This window comes from Choristoneura fumiferana, chromosome 22 (assembly GCF_025370935.1).
Source record: "Choristoneura fumiferana chromosome 22, NRCan_CFum_1, whole genome shotgun sequence".
NCBI lineage: Eukaryota > Metazoa > Arthropoda > Insecta > Lepidoptera > Tortricidae > Choristoneura > Choristoneura fumiferana.
In genome coordinates, this window is record NC_133493.1 from 13,014,318 (window position 1) to 13,034,098 (window position 19,781).

At 40.2% G+C, this 19,781-nt stretch overlaps 2 protein-coding genes across 2 annotated transcripts; one reads left to right on the plus strand and one right to left on the minus strand.

The window, feature by feature from the left end:
- The first annotated feature begins 124 nt into the window (after window positions 1–124).
- On the plus strand, window positions 125–10,016 carry LOC141440162 (uncharacterized). Its single transcript, XM_074104625.1, has 11 exons — window positions 125–205; window positions 1,355–1,474; window positions 2,271–2,382; window positions 2,906–3,108; window positions 3,746–3,844; window positions 4,255–4,346; window positions 5,583–5,703; window positions 6,995–7,138; window positions 7,560–7,747; window positions 8,171–8,272; window positions 9,775–10,016. The coding sequence occupies exons 1-11, from the start codon at window positions 166–168 to the stop codon at window positions 9,895–9,897; spliced, it is 1,344 nt and encodes a 447-aa protein (XP_073960726.1). The 5' UTR covers window positions 125–165; the 3' UTR covers window positions 9,898–10,016.
- A 5,945-nt stretch (window positions 10,017–15,961) lies between these two features.
- LOC141440500 (uncharacterized) lies at window positions 15,962–18,278 on the minus strand. Its single transcript, XM_074105026.1, has 3 exons — window positions 18,249–18,278; window positions 17,754–17,909; window positions 15,962–16,090 (listed from the first exon to the last, which is right to left on the minus strand). Exons 2-3 carry the CDS (start codon window positions 17,862–17,864, stop codon window positions 16,037–16,039), a joined length of 165 nt encoding a protein of 54 aa, XP_073961127.1. The 5' UTR covers window positions 17,865–17,909; window positions 18,249–18,278; the 3' UTR covers window positions 15,962–16,036.
- Window positions 18,279–19,781: the final 1,503 nt, after the last annotated feature.

Here is a 19,781-nt window from a genome sequence, read left to right on the forward strand (position 1 = left end):
TGTAATTTTAGAGAGGAGACAAATTTTGTTTAATGACGTGATTCTTAAGATGCGTAATGCTTGCTTCGGAGATGCATCCGCTGCCTCGATCAACACGCATTCATAAACAATAAGCATCTTGAGCAAAATTTCTGCGCCCGCGCAGTATCTGTTCAACTGTTTTCGATGTGGAAGAAACCGCTGATTTTAGCTGTTTTGATCTGCGGTGAGTATATTTTAATATTACATTCTGATAGGGTATATCCCGTGGGTATAAGCCGTGGTGGCCTAGTGGTTTGATTGACCTATCGCCTCTCAAATAGAGGGTCGTGGGTTCAAACCCCGGCTCGCACCTCGAGTTTTTCGAAATTCATGTGCGGAATTACATTTGAAATTTACCACGAGCTTTGCGGTGAAGGAAAACATCGTGAGGAAACCTGCACAAACCTGCGAAGCAATTCAATGGTGCGTGTGAAGTTCCCAATCCGCACTGGGCCCGCGTGGGAACTATGGCCCAAGCCCTCTTGTTCTGAGAGGAGGCCTGTGCCCAGCAGTGGGACGTATATAGGCTGGGATGATGAATAGGGTATATCCCACTATATTTTTAATGCGAAAGTTTGTAAGTCTGTTTGTTTGTTTGTTACCTCATCACGTCTGAAACAGTTGAACCGATTTAGATGAAATCCAGTATACAGATAGTTTGAGTCCCGGGGACAGATATAGGATAGTTTTTATACCGAAAAATTGCATAGTGCCCGCGGGATAGCGATAAAGGAATTCTACATGTAAAATAATAATTCTAAGACGGAAACTAGTCGGACTCGCGCGTCGAGGTTTCCGTCCAATGTCGGTAGGTATCTATGAAAATCAAGTGTTAGCATAGCCCTTCTCCTGCGTAAGATTTCGCGTTGTGTTTGAAGTTCCCAATCCAAGCTGAGCCTATGCGGGAACTGCGGCCCAAGCCCTCTGAGTAAAATGGCGCCATTTCATGATAGATATGCCTAAAAGTTGGCCAGGCATATCACGATGTGCCTGAGAAACAATACGGCAGATTGATTAGAGCAACGCATTCGTCGATATTCCTACTTCTATACCGGGCACAGTTGTACATCGAGCGAAGCGAGAAGTGGTTAGTATAGTATGAATTGTGATCTCAACGATAACCAGTATGGCGGCGTTTCATGATATGCCTAGGAATTTCATGATCTGCCTAAACGTCACTAGACAAATCGTTAAACGGTATGGCGGATGTCGCTGAGCCAATTCATAAAATGGCGCCATTTCACGATATGCCTAGGAATTTCATGATCTGGCGTATTTTACGATCGGCCGCCGACATATTATACATTTTGTAGGAGTGTAATATTGTTCTCAGTTGTAACCTTGGTATGGAGCCAGTTCATCGACTGCCACGATGACCCTGCTTTCGACCCTGATGAGGGTCCTCTCTCGGAGCTTCAGTTCACCTGGCTTGGGGCATTACAATACATTCATGGTATAATAATAATAATAATGTTTAATGACAAAAAGTTACATTGTTAATAGTTACAACATGAGATGTAGGGTGATTAGTCTAAATAGTATGTTTCTTGATCAAGATGATGATGATGATGATGATGATAATGATGATAATGACGAAGATTTTTGGAGAAAGTCCTTAAGGGGTAAAAAAGATGTTGAAGGTAAAATTGAAACAAAAGAAGAAACAATTTTAGCTATCTATTGTAAATGAGTAAAGTCGATGGTACTTATTGACTTTTGAAAACTTGCTCTTCTAGAGGATAGACATAAGAAAGGAAATATTTGTATGTAAAATCGAAACTGGTAACGATACAAACGTCAAATAATAATGGTTTTGTTTTGGATATATAGGATAAAACATTCATGCTGTAGTGACGTAATTTACGCTAAAAGCTTCGATCAACAAGGTTTAAAGTGACAGTCAACGGACATGATACGACAGAGCTTTCTTTTTTCCCTCCAAGTTCACCAACTAATAATCGAAAATTGACTTGGGTCTTATGTTAAATCATTATGACATCGGGGCTTTCAAGAAAAGCGCTTATACTTTCAAGGCCGGGAATCTTCGATCAACAATTGTATTGTTGATCGAAGCCGGCAATGGACCAATAACTCTCCGTCAGTAGTTGATACTCATGGGCAGTGGTGTTCATTTCTCATCAGATGACCCGCTGACCCGCTTGCTCGTTTGCCTTCCTCTCATAATAAAAAATGGTACATATTTTTAGAGCTGGTGGAAATTTTATAATTCTAGAAACTCCTTTTTCTAGTTAAAAACGGGACCCCTCACTACTTCCGGGTGCCTCGCGTGATCCTCATCAGCCGCCAGTTCGTGCTGTCCACAGCCGAAGACGCAGCACAGATACCTGATGGATACGCCTTGTAAGTAACCCTAAGCAGCTGTCAATTTCGGTTCTCATTCCATTAACCTCAGAAACGGACGCCACATTGCACCCTTTATACTTCTTTTTGGTAAAAAAAGTTGCCTAGACGAGTTCACCAATTGCTGACCTTGCAATTTTCTCTTTGTGTATCTGTTTTCTGTATCCCTTAGGTACTATTGTGGTATACAATAAGGTCATTTTTAACCCCCTACGCAAAAAGAGGGGTGTTATAAATTTGACCGCTATGACGTGTGTCTGTGTTTGTCTGTGGCACCGTAGCTCTTAAACGGGTGGAGCGATTTGAATGCGGTTTCTTTTATTTGATAGCAGGTTTTCTAGCAATGGTTCTTAGACATGTTTTATCAAAATCAGTTCAGCCGTTTTTGAGACATTGAACTTTGTAGTGAGAAAGTCGGCGGTTTTCCAACTTTTTGTTGGTTAGGTTAGGTTATATTGAACTGTACCTATCATAAACATTGAAATTAGTATTCAGCGTAATGAGAGTTCCCTTTACCTCCCAGAGGCAACGTGGTCTTCGGCGACTACGAACGGGACGAGCGGGAGTGCCACACGACAGTCCAGGACCTGGCCGACCAGAAGGCAGAGTGCGAGCCCGCCATACTGCTGATGCCACTGGCAGATGTTCTGCTGCATCCGGAGTACAAGCACTTCGGGGCGAAGACCAGCGTGGCTCTTATGAAGCTCATCACGGCTGTCAAATCCAGTGAGGCTTTCATCATATCACCATATTGAAACGATAGTAGGTATACTCGTAGCTCGGAATGATTACAATCATTACCCCAGCATCTATACGTCCCACTGCTGAGTACAGGCCTCTTGTCAGAATGAGGGGGCTTGGGCCGTAGTTCCCACGCGGGCCCAGTGCGGATTGGGAACTTCACACAAACCATTGAATTGCTTCGCAGGTTTGTTTGTTTTCCTTCACCATTAAGCTCGTGGTAAAAATGTAATTTCGCACATGAATTTGGAAAAACTCAGAGGTGCGAGCCGGGGATTTGAACCCATGGTTTCGGATAATTAAGTAAAACATTACTTTTGAACATGAAACTACCGTGAGATTCACTCATATTAAATATAATGACCCGGATAACTCACGTCTTAAATCGAGTTTAGCTCGACATGTTGTTGTTTAGCGCGAGCAGAGCAGCGGCGCGCAGTGCGCGTGTTGCAGCAGCCGCTGAGTGGCGTTGCTCCGAAGACGAAGGGCTACGGATTAGCCCGAAACATGTCGAGCTAAACTCGATTTAAGACGTGAGTTATCCGGGTCATTATATTTAATAAAACATTACTTTGCTTACTTTCCTTCACCCTCGATCAGTAAAAAAACTACTTTTTTTCAGAATACGTGCTACCCGTTTGTTTGCCGTTTAAGAACTTCCTTATAGAGCGAAGCGGCAAGCAGATCAGGGAAAAGATCTACCACATCGACTTTGTTAGTGGTAAGCTTTACACTTCAATGTAATCACAACTACCGACCTTCTATCCTTTTTCCCGCAGCCAACATAGTTTGACCGACTGCAATGAAATAGCAATAGGACATACAGACAGACCGGATAGGTTACAGAATCTGAGTAAGAAGCTTGAGGTCCCGGTACCGAAGGTTTAAATAACTAATGATAACTAACTAATTAATGATATTGTTGTTGTTGTTTATACTGTTTATTGTTACAAAAAATACAAAAAGGTTACAACAAAAAACGTGCTCAGTACAAAGGCGGTCTTATCCCTGATTTTTACCTAAATCTAAGCGGAGTCGGCTGTTGGCAGTTCCATTGCAGTTGGAATTCTGCTTGTGAGGCCCTAAGGTATTGGTTCATTAAACAACTCACATCCATTTGTGACTTTGCAGATGTTCCTCGAGATTTCATAGAAGAAGAGAAAGATGTTTCGCGCATTGCTTTATTGCCGAGAGAGCTCTGCTACCTGTACGACCAGCCTGACGTAAGCAAACTTTTTCAAGTACTATCCGGATCTTGGCCTTCAACAGCAGTCAACGCCATGCTTTACGATCTTGGGCCAGCTCTTGCCAGCTTTTGATCCCGAGATCCAAAAGGTATTTATTTTATTCGATTGGATGGCAAACGAGCAAGTGGGTCTCCTGACGGTAAGAGATCACCACCGCCCATATACATCTGCAACACCAGGGGTATTGCAGATGCGTTGCCAACCTAGAGGCCTAGAGTAATTTTACAGGCTGTCTTACTCTCCACGCCGAAACACAACAGTGCAAGCACTGCTGCTTCACGGCAGGATTAGCGAGCAAGATGGTGGTAGCAATCCGGGCGGACCTTGCACGAGGTCCTACCACCTGCAAAGGTCTCTCTGGACCTTGTCCCTCCAGTGGTACTTGGGACGACCAACCGGTAACAGTGTGGAGGTTTTACATAAATTATGATTGTCAACAATCCATTATCAATTACTGAGTTTGTGGGGCTAGTCTTGCTCACGCCTCCCGAATTAAGCTGCGCTACCACCAGAGATGTGTTCTTCATGAACCAACAGAAACGCTTCATTTACCTCGCCTCGCTCTGCTCAGCTGTTTCCACTAGAGATGTGCTGTGCGAGGTAGGTAAATGAAGTGTTTCTATTGGTTGATGAAAAGCACATTCCTCGCACATGTCTGGTGGAAACGCAGACTAATTATATTAAGAAGAGTTTCCCTGCGCGGCCGCGTTATTTATTCGTTTGGGATATTGCTGTCTTTATCGCTCGTGACATAAGCGCTCGCAGCCGTCCCCCCCATGCCTTCCGCAACGACGTCCGTAATTTATATCGAGATAGCTGTAGGCTTTTCAAGATTTGGGCGGTTGGATTTTGGGTTTCGTTGTCCTCATATTATACGAAAAGTATAGCACAGAAATCAATGATATTTTACAATCAAGATATTAATTATATTTTCTATGCCTGTGGTTTTTTCGATTTTTGTAAAAATGCTTGATTAGTCTGTAATTCTCGTGCAAAGTTGACCTCTTTTTTTTTACGACTTTTGAGCTCCTGTAATTCTGATATTACACATTCAATATGAAAATCTGAAAACCACAGGCATAGATAATTACGTCTAGTCCATACTTACAAAATTTCATCTATTTCTGTTGCCTAGTTGTCAAATGAGACCGGGACTACGTTTGTATCCTAAATGGAACGAAGAGACTTCTCAAGAACGATTCTTGATTACAGAACGGCACTCAAATAGTGAAGGACCGCATAGCGTGCACCACGGGCTGCGGGTTCCGTTCCGGTGCCCCCAACGTTGTCCACGAGCACACCGGCCATTGGTCCATCGTATCCCTATCCCAAGGTAGACCTTAACTGGTCAGGGGTCCATATCGGCTCCGTTTCCGCCAGAGATTTGCTAGGATGTGTTGCGAAGAATGTGCTTTTCATTAACCAATAGGAAACCTTTATTTACCTCGCCTCGCTCCGCTCATCTGTTTCCACTAGAGATGAGCTGTGGGAGGATAGGTAAAATAACCTAACCATAAAAATTTCACTTTTAATACAAGTTTTTTTTGCTGACTGTACTTTTTGTTGACTGTACTTGCATTGTCACCCAAACTACATTTGCATACCAAATTTCAAGTCGATACTATTAACCGTTTAAGAGTTCCTTGGCTGGACTACCAGGATATCACTACACTAGATTATTGTATTGTCACGCGATTTACATAATTATTCCAAATTTCAAGTCAATCTGACTACTGGAAGTTGGTCAAATTTAACTTGCAAGATTTGATTACAGACAGACAGACAGACAACGGGACAGATGAAACTAAATAAAAGCTTGTAAGAAGCGTTTCTATTGGTTTATGAAAAACACATTCTTAATCATGCTGATTATTTTTTAATTTTACCTTATTTTTTATCTCTTCATGTTATGTCACGAATAAATGTTTTTAGGGTTCCGTAGCCAAAATGGCAAAAATGAAACCCTTATAGTTTCGCCATGCCATTCTGTCTGTCTGTCTGTCTGTCCGCGGCTTTGCTCAGGGACTATCAATGCTAGAAAGCTGTAATTTTGCACGAATATAAAATATATTTAAACTATGGTGACAAAATGGTACAATAAAAAAATAAAAAAAATTTTTTTAGAGGGGGTACCTCCCATAGACGTAAAGTAGGGGTGATTTTTTTTCTCATCCAATCTTGTAGTGTGGGGTACTGTTGGATAGGTCTTTTAAAACTATTAGGGGGTTGCTAAAACGATTTTTTTGCAAAATATTCAACTTTAAAGTGCAAATTTTTATATTTTTTTTTGGGTCCCACCCTCTAAAATCTAAACCGGTAGTTGGAATAATTTGAAAAAATTCAAGTTCGGTAGTTAAGTATATCAAACTTACAAGGAAAACTATAACGGTTAAATTTTTTTGAGAATTATTAGTAGTTTAAGAGTAAATAGCAGCCTAAGGTATAAAATATATGTAATAAGATAAACTTGGAATAACTATTCCGTACAAAATACGAAATCCTTTGAAAAATATTACTTAATTTTTTCGTAATGACTACGTAACCCTATTTCGGGCGTGTCCGACACGCTCTTGGCCGGTTTTTTTATTTGTTACTTCAAACTCAATTAACCAAATGTTTCGCAGGCGGGTCCCCCTGCCCCGACCCGCTGCGCACGCGCCGCCCCCCCGCGCCGCCACGGCACATACTGTTGTACCCGTACGTGCCCTGGATAACTGCCGCCATCACCGGGAAGGCTGTCGGGGCTTTTGCTAAGGACGACCCCTTCGGTGAGTGGCTTGTTAAGATAGCTGTGTAATTCTCTAAACCAGCGGTTCTCACAATCTTTCGGCGATGGTATCCTTTTGGAAAAAATCCTCGAGTGGCGACCACGATACGGAAGACGAAGCGTTGACAGGCCTCCCACCAGGTTGACTGACGACATCGTGAGAGTTGCGGGAAACCGGTGGATGCAAGTGGCGAGTGGTCGCTCATTGTGGCGTTCTAAGAGGGAGGCCTTTGTTCAGCAGTGGACGTCTTCCGGCTGATGATGATGATCCTTTTGGAAAATTATATTTTTGCTGGAGCCTTGAAACAGTCGGGACTTTACATTGAAATTGCGTGTAATTTGGGGGTTGCCACTGGTTGATGGACGGCCGGCGCTGCTACGACCGTCCTCGACCTCTCATAATAATGTGTATTGTACGCCAGGTTTCATGATGCCCCGAGCGTCGGACACGCCGTCAGACCGCGTGGGCCACGCGTGGGTCGGCCACTGGTGGATGGGTGGCCTGCGCTGCTACGACCGCGGCCGCTCCGCCCTCGACCTCTTCCGGTTCTACCACGAGGTGTTTTCCGTCAAACCGCTTACAAAGACCTATTTGACATACTATTTGGAGGTGAGAAAAAATAACAGTCAAATGACAATTTGGGTATTCATTCTTCAAATTTTACATTTATACCGCACCAGCTATTGCACGCAAAACTATCCTGTGTCAAAAATACAAACTGAGACATGGATGCACTGAAAAACCAGAAAAAGAGACCAGCACTGGGAATTGAACCCAGGTCCTCAGCAACACTCCGCTACACCACTGCTGGACATACATATCTCAGGTTGCTTATTTAAGGAGCAGCACTAGCGACATCTATGTTTCGTCGACAGATGTCACACTCTTTCGGAACTAACCGCTCACCCAGACAAGAGATGTCGTTACTAAGCAATCAAATTATGATTAGTTTTTTGAAGTCTTTTTGTATTTTTTATTTCAACTCCAAATTTGTTACTTTCACGGGATATTTATTTATTTATTATTTTACAGATTGCCAGCATGAGAGACACAGTCATTATATGTGTTAAAGTGGGGATGCCATATCAGATCGGAAATCCAAAAGTGTGGAATTTAGATACTACTGAAGTAAAGGTAAGTTATCCGAACGGGGCTGCCTGCATAACCTAACCAACTTAAAACATTTTAAAACCCCCGAAATTGCTATATTTCAGTATTAAAACATTAAAACATAAAAAAATCTCCTCTATGTGTTTCCAGTTGTCCAGTTATCTAATATCGCGATACTTTTTATCCCAATATTCCCACGGGATAGGGATAAAATACATAAATAAGAACCGCTAGGCTTAGAGTCGTGAAATTTGGTATGTAGGTAGCTGGACGTCTGGAATAACACATAGGCTACTTTTTATCCCGATGTTCCCACGGGACAGGGATAGAATCTCGAACTAATAACCGCTGTGCTTAGAGTCATAAAATTTGGTATGTAGGTAGCTGGACATCTGGAATAACACATAGGTTACTTTTTATCTCACGGGTCATGAAATAATTTAACGTCAATGAAAACCACGGTCTAATTTTAGGAAATTTTCAGTTCAGGAATTTCAATTCAACTGCTGTATCTAATGATTTATGCGAGCGAAGCCGCGGGTAAACGCTAGTTTATAATATTAGTAGGATTCGATGCATCCAGCACCCGAAATATCGAGAGCTCATATTAAAAGGTACTAGTCAAACCCTTTAGCAAATAGTGACTAATATAAATAGATTAGATTAGGTTAGAACTGAGACCCTAAGAAAAACTAACTTTTGCTAACCCTAATAAAAAACGAACTGCTCCTAGTACAGTGGGTTAGGTAAGGCTAGAACTGCGACTCAGAAAAACTAACTACCGTCAGTAACTGTAGTTTATTAGGTTAGATAGGACTGCAACCTTAAGGAATTCGAAACAAAAACGTGCCATGAGAACCAAATCGTAGGTACCAATTTAAACATGTTATGTAAATAGTTTGTCAAATAATCATTTATAAATTGATGTTTTGTAAAATAACTACTTTGAAAAATGAGTTGTTTGGGTAATGGATATTTTTAAAATTATGATTTATCGTATGATGTGTTTGTAAAGTGACAATTCTTCTTCGTCGTTTCACTCTTGACAGAGTGGTCGTGGTCATCATTTTATAGTGCTAGTAGCAAGCTTAACAATACGCCTCCATTCCTCCCTGACAGCCACCTTCCTTATGCTTGCGTGTAGTGGTCCTTCTATTGCTGCTTTGACCTGGTCTGTCCATCTCATAGGAGATCTACCTCGTGGCCTAGTGCCTTCGACTTTCCCCTGGATCACAAGTCGCTCCATAGCTGCGTCTCCTTTACAACATATGTGTCCGAAAAAAGTAAGGATGCGAGACTGCACTATGGACGATAGACGCTGTTTAATGCCGAGTTCTAAGTGACAATAAGTATATTTATCAAATGATCATTTGTGATGTGAATAGTTAATGATATGAAGTGGTTGTGAAATGAATAGTTTGCGAAACGTTTTTTGTGAAATGATCATTTGTTAAACGTTGTTTGCCAAATGATAGTAAACCTCGTTTACATCATTGTTCAATGATGTTTTTTTTGTCAACTCGCAGGTTCGGATTCCGCTTCTGGTCTTCGAGAATTTATACAAGTTCCAGGTGGAAGCGTGGGCCTACAACACGACCATGTCCGGAGAGACGGACTCCCAGATCAGCAAAGATACCAATGAGAGCTGAACGCATCCTCGCTATCTTCTGTTATCTCATCATCATGTATTTAAGAGTAGCTCTTGTCGGTGGAGTAATCGCCATTCTGTGCCTCTCTGCCAATGCTTTGAGATCCAGCAAACTTAACCGTTATAGTTTTCCTTGTAAGTTTGATATACTTACTATCTCCTGAATTTTTTCAAATTTTTCCACCCACCGGTTTCGATTTTAGGAGGGGGGTGGGGGTGTGGGGGACAACGCTCGATTTTAATGAAAATTTGCACTTTAAAGTTGAATATTTCGCAAACAAATCACTGAATCAAAAAATGGTTTTAAAAGACCTATCCAACGATACCCCACACTATAGGGTTGGATGAGAAAAAAAAATAACCCCCACGTTACGTCTATGGGTCTATGTGACCATAAAAAAAAATATTATACCATTTTGTCGGCATAGTTTTCATATATATCCGTGAAAAATTACAGCTTTCTAGCATTGATAGTCCCCGAGCAAAGCCGCGGACGGACGGACAGACAGACAGACAGACATGGCGAAACTATAAGTTCGTTTTTGCCATTTTGGCTACGGAACCCTAAAAACAGGTCTATTAGATGTGAATATCGTCTGATGTACATATTTATGCAAAAAAAATTGTGTGATCATTTACATGTGGCGTTTTATTACTGCAATAATTAAATATATTTAGTATTTCTAGGGTTTTAATTACTAGAACATGAGCTTCGATACTTCTAAAGACACGCATGGCGTGTCCACACGTCTTCACCTGGACTAAAAGTTAGTTAGAAACAACAGGATGAGATTATAAAATTAAATCATACTTACTTATAAATATTTTTTCCAAACTTTACTTTCGTCTGCCGTGTGACGGATCCGTCCGGATTTTTTCCGATGATCTTATATGGAAGTTATATGTGACTCATCTGGCATACCAAAGGTTAAAGCAAGATATAGGCGAAGCCAGTAACGCGGCGCCGATCCCCAGACAAGCCAGCGCTGGCCTGGCCCGTGTTATTTGGATGAGGTCGACTGGGTTCATTTCATTTCTGGAAATCCTGGATTATGCTTGCGGAGTTACTGTCTTGTATCACAGGCCGGTGCTCTATTCTTGCCAATGCTGGCAGCTAGCGCTGGATAGCTAGTGGCTTCGTTTAAACGGCCCGGAACATGGTTTTATGAACTCCCTAATCATGCCATTAGACTACACTTGTGTACTAGTACTAGGTACTAAAAAGAATTAGATACTGCTAGATTGACCACCACACTTTCATCATCATCATCCGAAAGACGTCCAGTGCTGAATAAAGACCTCTCTCTTAAGACGCCACAACGAACGACAAGTCGTCACTTGCGTCCACCGGTTCGTCGTCGGTGTCGTCAGTCCACCTGGTGGGAGGCCTGCCAACGCTTCGCCTTCCGGTTCGTGGTCGCCACCCGAGGACTTTTCTCTCCCAACGGTTATCTGTGTTCATGTATTTAGGTGGTTGGTACAACACAACAAAATCTCAAGAAAGCAATTGAAATGAATCACTGTTAACTACTTGGAATGACTACGATTGTCCGATTATCCATATTAGTGAGAACGTTTGACTTGAAGGTAACATGAGTTTCTTTCTATAGCCGACCATCAATTAACCAACAAATGCGCTAAGCTATTCGCCTAAAAACTCGTAACTTGGCAGCCTTGCTAAACGGGAAGGTTTGTGTTTTTTTTAACTATCCAGCATCAATATAATTAGTTGCCAGCAATGATTTTTTTTTTTTAATTCAATTTAACGATCTTCTTGTCGACTTTTTCGACTGTACTTGTATTGTTATCCAAATTGTACATCCGTACCAAATTTAAAGTCGATGCCATTAACCGTTGAAGAGTTCCCTCTTGCGGAGACAATGGGCGCACCAGCTTTAACCTTACAATTTTAGCGCCCTCAAGTAGACAACATAAAAAGCTTGGTAGTAAAAAACATAGCAAATAGTAATTTATCGTAATTTGATTGTAATTTACCTTTAGGATACCGAGACATCCCGAGTGTCATAGTGGAAATAATCGTGTAGTTGTATTATGTTTCTTAAGTTAGGTATTTAGTTTGTTTCCCACAATTATATTTAAAAACTCGGTTATCGAGTCCGGATATTGAACCCCCGACCCTCAACCTGAAAGGCCATAGGTCAAACCACTAAGCGATCACGGCTACTTACTTCCGAGACCAAATCCATATAATATTTGTGAGAGATATCGTAGATGAGATTGTTGCTCAAAGAATTAGTGGACGGACGACCTTAAGAGGCTGAAGACAGTGTTGTGGCGCGACATGGAAGAGGCCAGGTCCAGCAGTGGACTGCTGTAGGCTGATGATGATCAGATTGTAGATGAGTACTTCTACGAGCGTTTCAACCGTAATTAAACGTTGTCGTAATTAAACTTGTCAATGTAAAATTATGCCAAATGATAATTAGACCAAATGGATATAATGCGAAATGTAAATATGCTAAAGATTCGTTTGGGAAATGAAACTACTGCGATAAGTTTTTGGGAAGTGAAATTTGGCGAAAAATATTTTGCCGAAACGGCACTACACCGGTGTGCATGTAGTATACAATTACAATTCATTACAATTCTTGCTGTCGGTCTCTCATTTCTTCAATATATGCGACAGGAAACTGATAACGGGTGAAAAGCTCGTAGAACTAGCCAGATAAAAGTTCAACAAAATATATACCTACATAAAAGACGAGAAACAAATAACCATGAGCATGAATTTAAATCGAGCACGACCACATAACTGCACTTTATTGCATACGCTCAATCTGCATTTCGATTATCAATTTCGCTATGAATACGAGCGCAAAGCTATAACGATTTTAACACGTTCCATACAGTGTACAGTTTCGAATGCAAATATCTATAACGTTATCGAAAGTACTGCCCCCTGAATAATGATTTTAAGGCAAAGTTAATATGAAATTATCTGCAATCTTACTGATATAGTAATGTAATGTGTTTAATGTGTGTGTTCCTCCAGCAGAGGATCGTGGGTTCAAACCCCGGCCCGCACTCTGAGTTGCTTCGAAATTCATGTGCGAAATTACATTGAAATTTACCACGAGCTTTACGGTGAAGGAAAAACATCGTGAGGAAACCTGCAAAACCTGCGAAGCAGTGTGTGAAGTTCCCAATCCGCACTGGGCCGCGTGGGAACTACGGCCCAAGCCCTCTCATTCGTCCAGCAGTGGGACGTATATAGGGGGATGATGATGATGATGAAGTATGATAGATATCTAGAATGAATTAATAATGTAAGTTTTATTTTTCAAATCGTTCGGGTTCGATTCCCGAGCTGAGTACAAGTTTCACTTAAATGTTTGTATGGAGTTTTTCCTGCTACTAGAATCGATGACATGGTTCCTAACAAGAGATCTTCGTATGTCTTATAGTTTCAGACTTTCGCATACTGACCGTTCTGAATGTTACACCCTGTATACACGATTCTTTAGGCGCCATCCATAAAGTGTGCACGTCACACCATATTTGACCCTTTTTAGCAACCCCCCCCCTACCACACTTCACACGTATTGCTATTATTTTGTTCCTGGTCACAAACCGCTTGAACCTCTGTCTGTATGCCGTACTTATGGATGACCCCTTAGCTAGAAAGACGCCTTCAGGTTTAAATATACGTTTCATTTCTACAATTATGATGCACCTTGCCTTTAAACGTTTCTCCCGCAGCCATCCTTGTTAGTTGGCCACGCCCTTTTTATCTGCTAAACCATTTATTACAGTGTCGTGACGCTATGGCTTTATTACATGACTACACTCTACAGTCACTAGCACCAATATCTGACACAGCAAAAGCGTGCATAAAATATCTGATACGACTAAATTTCCCGGGTCGAACCGACTTAAAAATAGTGTAAGTATGTTTCCAAGTATTAAATCGTAAATCTTCTTCGTTAATACCGTGTCAGCCGGCAGGACGTGACAGATATTTTTGCACGCTTTGTTATGTGGGCGATTTTAACGCAGGTGCCTGTAATAGTATTTTTTCTACTCCTATACTGTAATCTGTGATTTACTTAATCACGAACAGTAATATAACAGCATACATAAAAAGATTCTGGAAAAGTCTTTATTGTCTATTCCCCATAACAGCACTGTATCGTAATGTTGCTAAAACGATACTGCTAACTGCAACCACTTACTTTTTTTTTCTTAATTCGTACGTTCAGACAGGCTAAGGTGCAACCAGTTACATATTTTACATGGTTTTATACAGAATAAAAACTTTCCGAACATAATCCATAGCCTGCCAACGCTGCCAACATAAGTAACGCGTATTTTTAACATCGTCACAGGCAAGTAAAAGTGAATCAAAAACAAAATTTAACTTAGACAAATTTTGTCATTTTCATATTTGTCACTTGTTTATTGTTGTTTACCTTCTCTTTGCGTTTGCCATACTTTTTAGTAAAATATGAAAACGTTTAAAGTTTACTATTTCTCTAATTTTGTATTGTAATTTATAAGTATCCAGTCGAAGAAAAAGTATTGTATTCAACGTTGTATAAGTAAGTCAAAAAAAGCTCGTGGCGTCTTTTTCTTACGATGTTCGCTAAAGCTCACATCGTAACTCACGCCACTCACCTTTTTTGAACCCTGTTATACAACTAATGCATAAAATACTATTATGCAACTGTATCGTAATAGGGATCCTTAAAACACGAGTGTGGGTTTCATAATAGAGTCACATGAGTGTTTTAAGGCCTAATTACGTACAGTTGCATGCAATATTTTATCTATATCCATATATTAAATTCTCTATCATGTGTTCAAGAACCTGATAATGACCTGCATTAACGAGAACTAGGTAGATGTCTGCCCCACAAGCTGTGCCCTTAGTGTAAGTTTTCGGTTACAAAATACGTCTCGACCGCGTTCGCGTTAAAATCTCGATTTGTATGGAAACACGAACATCGCAAACGTTCCGCTAGAGGCGCTGTTCGTGTTTTGCATACAAATTGAGATTTTAACGCGAACGCGATCGAGACGTATTTTGTAACCGAAAACTTAAACTAAGGGCACTGCGCCCGCTGCGCGCGCGACGACCTGCTGCTGCACGTGGTCCAAACCGGTGGGTGGAAAATTTTGAAGAAATTCAGGATGGTAGTAAGTATATTTATCAAACTTTCAAGAAAAACTATAACGGTAAAGTTTTCTTGAGAATTAGTAGTAGTTTAAGAGTAAATAGCAGCCTAAGGTATAAAATATACCTAAACTATGGAAGATTCCGTATAAAATACAAAATCCTTAGAAAAATGTTACTTATTTTTTTTGTAATGGCTACGGAACCCTATTTCGGGCGTGTCCGACACGCTCTTGGCCGGTTTTTTTTTTAGTATACGGTCTAAACTTAATTCTGAAGCTCAAGCTTCATAGCAGTAACTACGATTAGAATATTACTTATTATTATAAATACAGTTATTAAATTATGTATAAATATAAATCGAATTAATATTATGTAGCAAATTACGCATTAATATTGTGTTATTTTGTAAGTATATTACGTATTAACTACTAACAGACTAAACAAAATTACAACTTCATCTTACTACGTTTAAGAGCTACGGTACCACAGACTGACAGACAGACACACACACACACACAGACACACATAGCGGTCAAACTTATAACACCCCTCTTTTTGCGTCGGGGGTTAAAAACATTAAATAAACGAATATCAGGGGACACGGGACACGAATTAATTTAGTCTCAAAGTAAAGAAAACTTGTGATATAGGTACTACGCAACGGACAAATATATACTTAAATAGGAATACTTACTTAAATACAGATCTCAAGAACAAACGTTCGTATTACTCGTACAAATATCTGTCCCGATCGGGGTTCGAACCCGGGGCCTCAAGCTTCGTAGTCAGGCTCCTTTCTACTGGGTTATAAGGTCGTCTACATACCTATTACTATATTATCCTTGATAAAAAGATTTGCAAGAGTTTGAGTTTGATAAACGAAGGTTTTCAAGAAAAATACGGGTTGGTAAATATATTAGAGGTTTATTAATTGTGTTACAATTCAATTGTGCAATACAGTATGCATTAAATGATCGGGAATTACCCAAACAGATCTTAGCAATTAATTGGCGAATGTTCTTAGCATCATGAAATAAGAAAACGAAGCTTTTATAACCTGAAAACAAAAAGTTCAACCGTTTACTGAAGCTCTGACGTATTAAAGGGATCCCATGCCCCAATGACCTTCGATCTGAATTCCTTAGTTTTCTAATGATTTTTGTAGCTTATTATATTAACAACAACGGCTTTAAGCAATATAGTATCCCATATTTACTTCAAAGTTAATTGTTTTCGAGATATTTCGCATCAAAGTTGAACAATTTTAGGCCAAAAATAACCCATAATAACCCATAAAAATAGGCCATAACTTTGTGTTAATTACTCGTAGTTTCAAATGAAAACCCTCGACCAGTTTTTAGAAACGTCAAAGATGAACCCAAATATTTAGATTTCGTATATGTTAGATCTATCACGTCAATAGAGATACGAAATAAGTGTTTTTTTCAGAAAATGTTAAAAAAAATCATACAAAATGAAGTATTCATTTTTTTCAAAATCCGGTAGACAAATATGGAGATAAAAGATTGGAGAGCCGATAGCCGTTTGACTTATAATTCTACCTGTAGTGCAAAAGTAGGAGATACGATTCACAACTTGTCAAAAATCGATGAAAACCTCGGGTAGCCCCTTTACTCCGGAGTCAGACAAGAAGAAGGTATGATGGCGGGAGGCCATTGAATAATATGTATTGCATAGATAGAGACATACGGAAAAGTGGAAAGTAACGATGGGATTAATTATTCAAGTTCTAATGAACTATAAACATTGAAAAAGCTTTTAAGTAATTTAAATTTGATTATAATATTGTAGACACTGGTAAAAATATTGTAAAACTAGGCGTTACCGCGTAGAACTCGTTTATCACTATCCGGTGGGAACTATACAATTTTCCGGGATAAAAACTATATGTTATTCTATCCCACTAATAAAAAATCATGTTTCTATAAAAAAAAACTAATATTATTATAACTGTGAAAGTTTATAATTCTTCTGTTCATCACGTCTAATCTAAACCGCAGAACCGGTTTATAGATGAAATTCGGTATACAGATAGTTCGAGTTCCGGGGAAGGACGTAGGATAGTCGTTGTTATCCTGGAAAATGCATAGTTCCTGCGGGATAGCGTTAAACGATTTCTACGCAGACGGAGTCGCGGGCAACGATGATGATGATTAGATTGGTTTGGAGTCATTTTGTTTTTTATTTTTTTTCAACTCCAAGTTTGTTACTTTTCTGGTTTTCTGGTTTTTCTGTGTATCCATATGTCTCAGTTTGTATTTCGATATGTTTCACGGGATACCCGTAAACGTAACAAATTTGGAGTTGAAATAAAAAATACAAAAACAAAAAATACAAAAAGACTCCAAAAAACCAATCATATTTTGATTTATTTGATTGCTTAGTCATCTCTTGTCTGTGTGAGCGGTTGGTTCCGAAAGAGTGTAACGTCTCTCGATGAGAGCGGAACATAGATGTCGCTAGTGCTGCTGCATAAGTAGCGTAGTAGAAATAAGCAACCTGAGATATATATGCATAGGAAGAATTTGTGTCTAGATTCCTGTCCAGCGGTGGTGTAGGGGCTATAGCACGCAGCACGGATTGCTGAGGACCTGGGTTCGATTTCCAGCGCTGGTCTCTTTTTCTTTTTTTTTTGTGCATCCATGTCTCAGTTTGTATTTTCGATGATGATGATGATGATGATTATTAATTGTGACTACCGCCTGCATAGTCTGCACTCCGACTGGTACCATGTTGCAGGCTTTCAGTGCCAGAGACTGTTGCACAGTCTGCAGCAGGATCAGCACCGTCCGTCGGTTGCTGTTGTCCATGCACTCCCACGGTAAACCATACACCGCGTTGACCAGAGGATCCGTCTGTCCGAAAAAGGATTCGTGAAACAATTTGGAATTTGAATAGAAAACATACACTATAATCCTACTAATAGGTCAATCTTGGCCTTCCTCTGTCCCGCCTTCTTTTTGCTTTTCCTTCCAGCAGATTTAAAAAGATATTGTCGTGTCGTATCAGTGTCTTGTACCTATTAATTTTGATCAGGTGAAGGAGAAATCGTATCGTATCGTATTAAGAAGTCATACAGCTAGCGAAGACCGTGTACAGTGGCGGTTACTCCACCGGTAGCGTAACTCTTAAATTTAAGAAAGAAGAATATTCCCTTCTCATGCAATTTGACCCTTAAAAGACCGCAAGCGTACCTTGGAGCTAATAAGCTCAAATATCACTGATAATTGGTTAACTGTTGATAAACCACCAACGTCAGTAAACCGTATGTTGCCACAGCACCTGGATCCTGTAAAACAACATATTCGCTTAAGAATAAGCAGTAGATATAGTCAAGCAATATTCACCTGACCAGTATTAAAAGACATGTTCAAAAATAATTGTTATTGTCTACTTATGAAAGCTTGGAACGGTTCATCGCTGTGGGAACTAATGAAGGCAAGAGACCACATGGCTTTTACCAGGTCCTCCGGCTATCTCCGTGACGTCCTACGCCGCGCTAACCGATCAGCTGTCTCCCGAGAACTTTTCGGCCGCAACGGCCATCTTTTCTCCGTGCTATATTTCCATTTCAACTAGCTAATTCGCTTGGCTATATCGGTGAAGCTCGATTACATCACGGTGGCATCTTAAAAGAATATTATTATTTAGAAAAGGACACAGGATAAATAAGACCATTACCAGCGTAGAACACTCCAGCAGCAATACGCAGTCGCTAACCAAGTGAAAGCCGTAGTAGACACACAGCGTAACGCTGTACGCGCTAGAAGTGTTTGCTAAGAACCTGCAATGTACACACGGGTCGGAAAGCATATAAATTTATTATTATATCATCATTATATCAAATGAATTGCTGCTCCTCACTGATCAGAATAAAATTGAAAAAGATTTGTCTTTGTGAACGGTTAGCTAATTTGGGTGACGTGAAATTTGCAACAATCACAGTTATTAGGTATTTAAGCTAAGCCCCAAGTTTTGGATCATCTAAGTCTCCCGAGAAGAGCACTGTTCTGCTGCTAGAGACCCCTGCTGATCCCCTGCTGATCTAGACAACGTAGATTTTACTAGCCGCAGCCAACGACGTCCCGTGATCTTTATCAGATCGTCCATCCTCCTTGCTGGATGCCTACTAACACTTCGTCTTCCGGTATAAGTCGCCACTCTAGCCAAAACTTTAAAGTCCTAACGGCCAGTAGTTCTACGAAATTCTGTTATGATTTTGAGAATTAGAAATGCGTTCTATGAATTAAAAAAGAGTTCAGGTATGCATTGTAAGAATTAGAAACACATGAAGTTCAAAACCACTTCTAACGGATTCACACTTAGTACTATTATTTATTCTGTGCTTCTGTTAAAAACGGAGGTGACTGGAACGGTGTTTAGTGTATAAATTTCAACTAACTATAATATAACTCGCTTGTAATAGTACAATAAACTTACTCCTTTATCATAATGTAGTATTTTACAATATCCTGAAGTCTCTGAGCCACTTGTTTGTTTTCTTCATATGAATACCTTAGCGGCACCGTTCTAGCATCGTCAGTATTAGGCCTCGAAAAAAGTTCAAGTTGTGCTCAAAAATGTTCAAGTGCCCCAAATGTGGAACACAATCAAACAAATCAGGAGGTCATGGCAGCAAACATACAACCCACATTGTATGAGACGTAAAAGTTGTATAAACAGATTACGGTGTACCAAGCCTTATTGTTTTGGGCAAATGGAAGAGG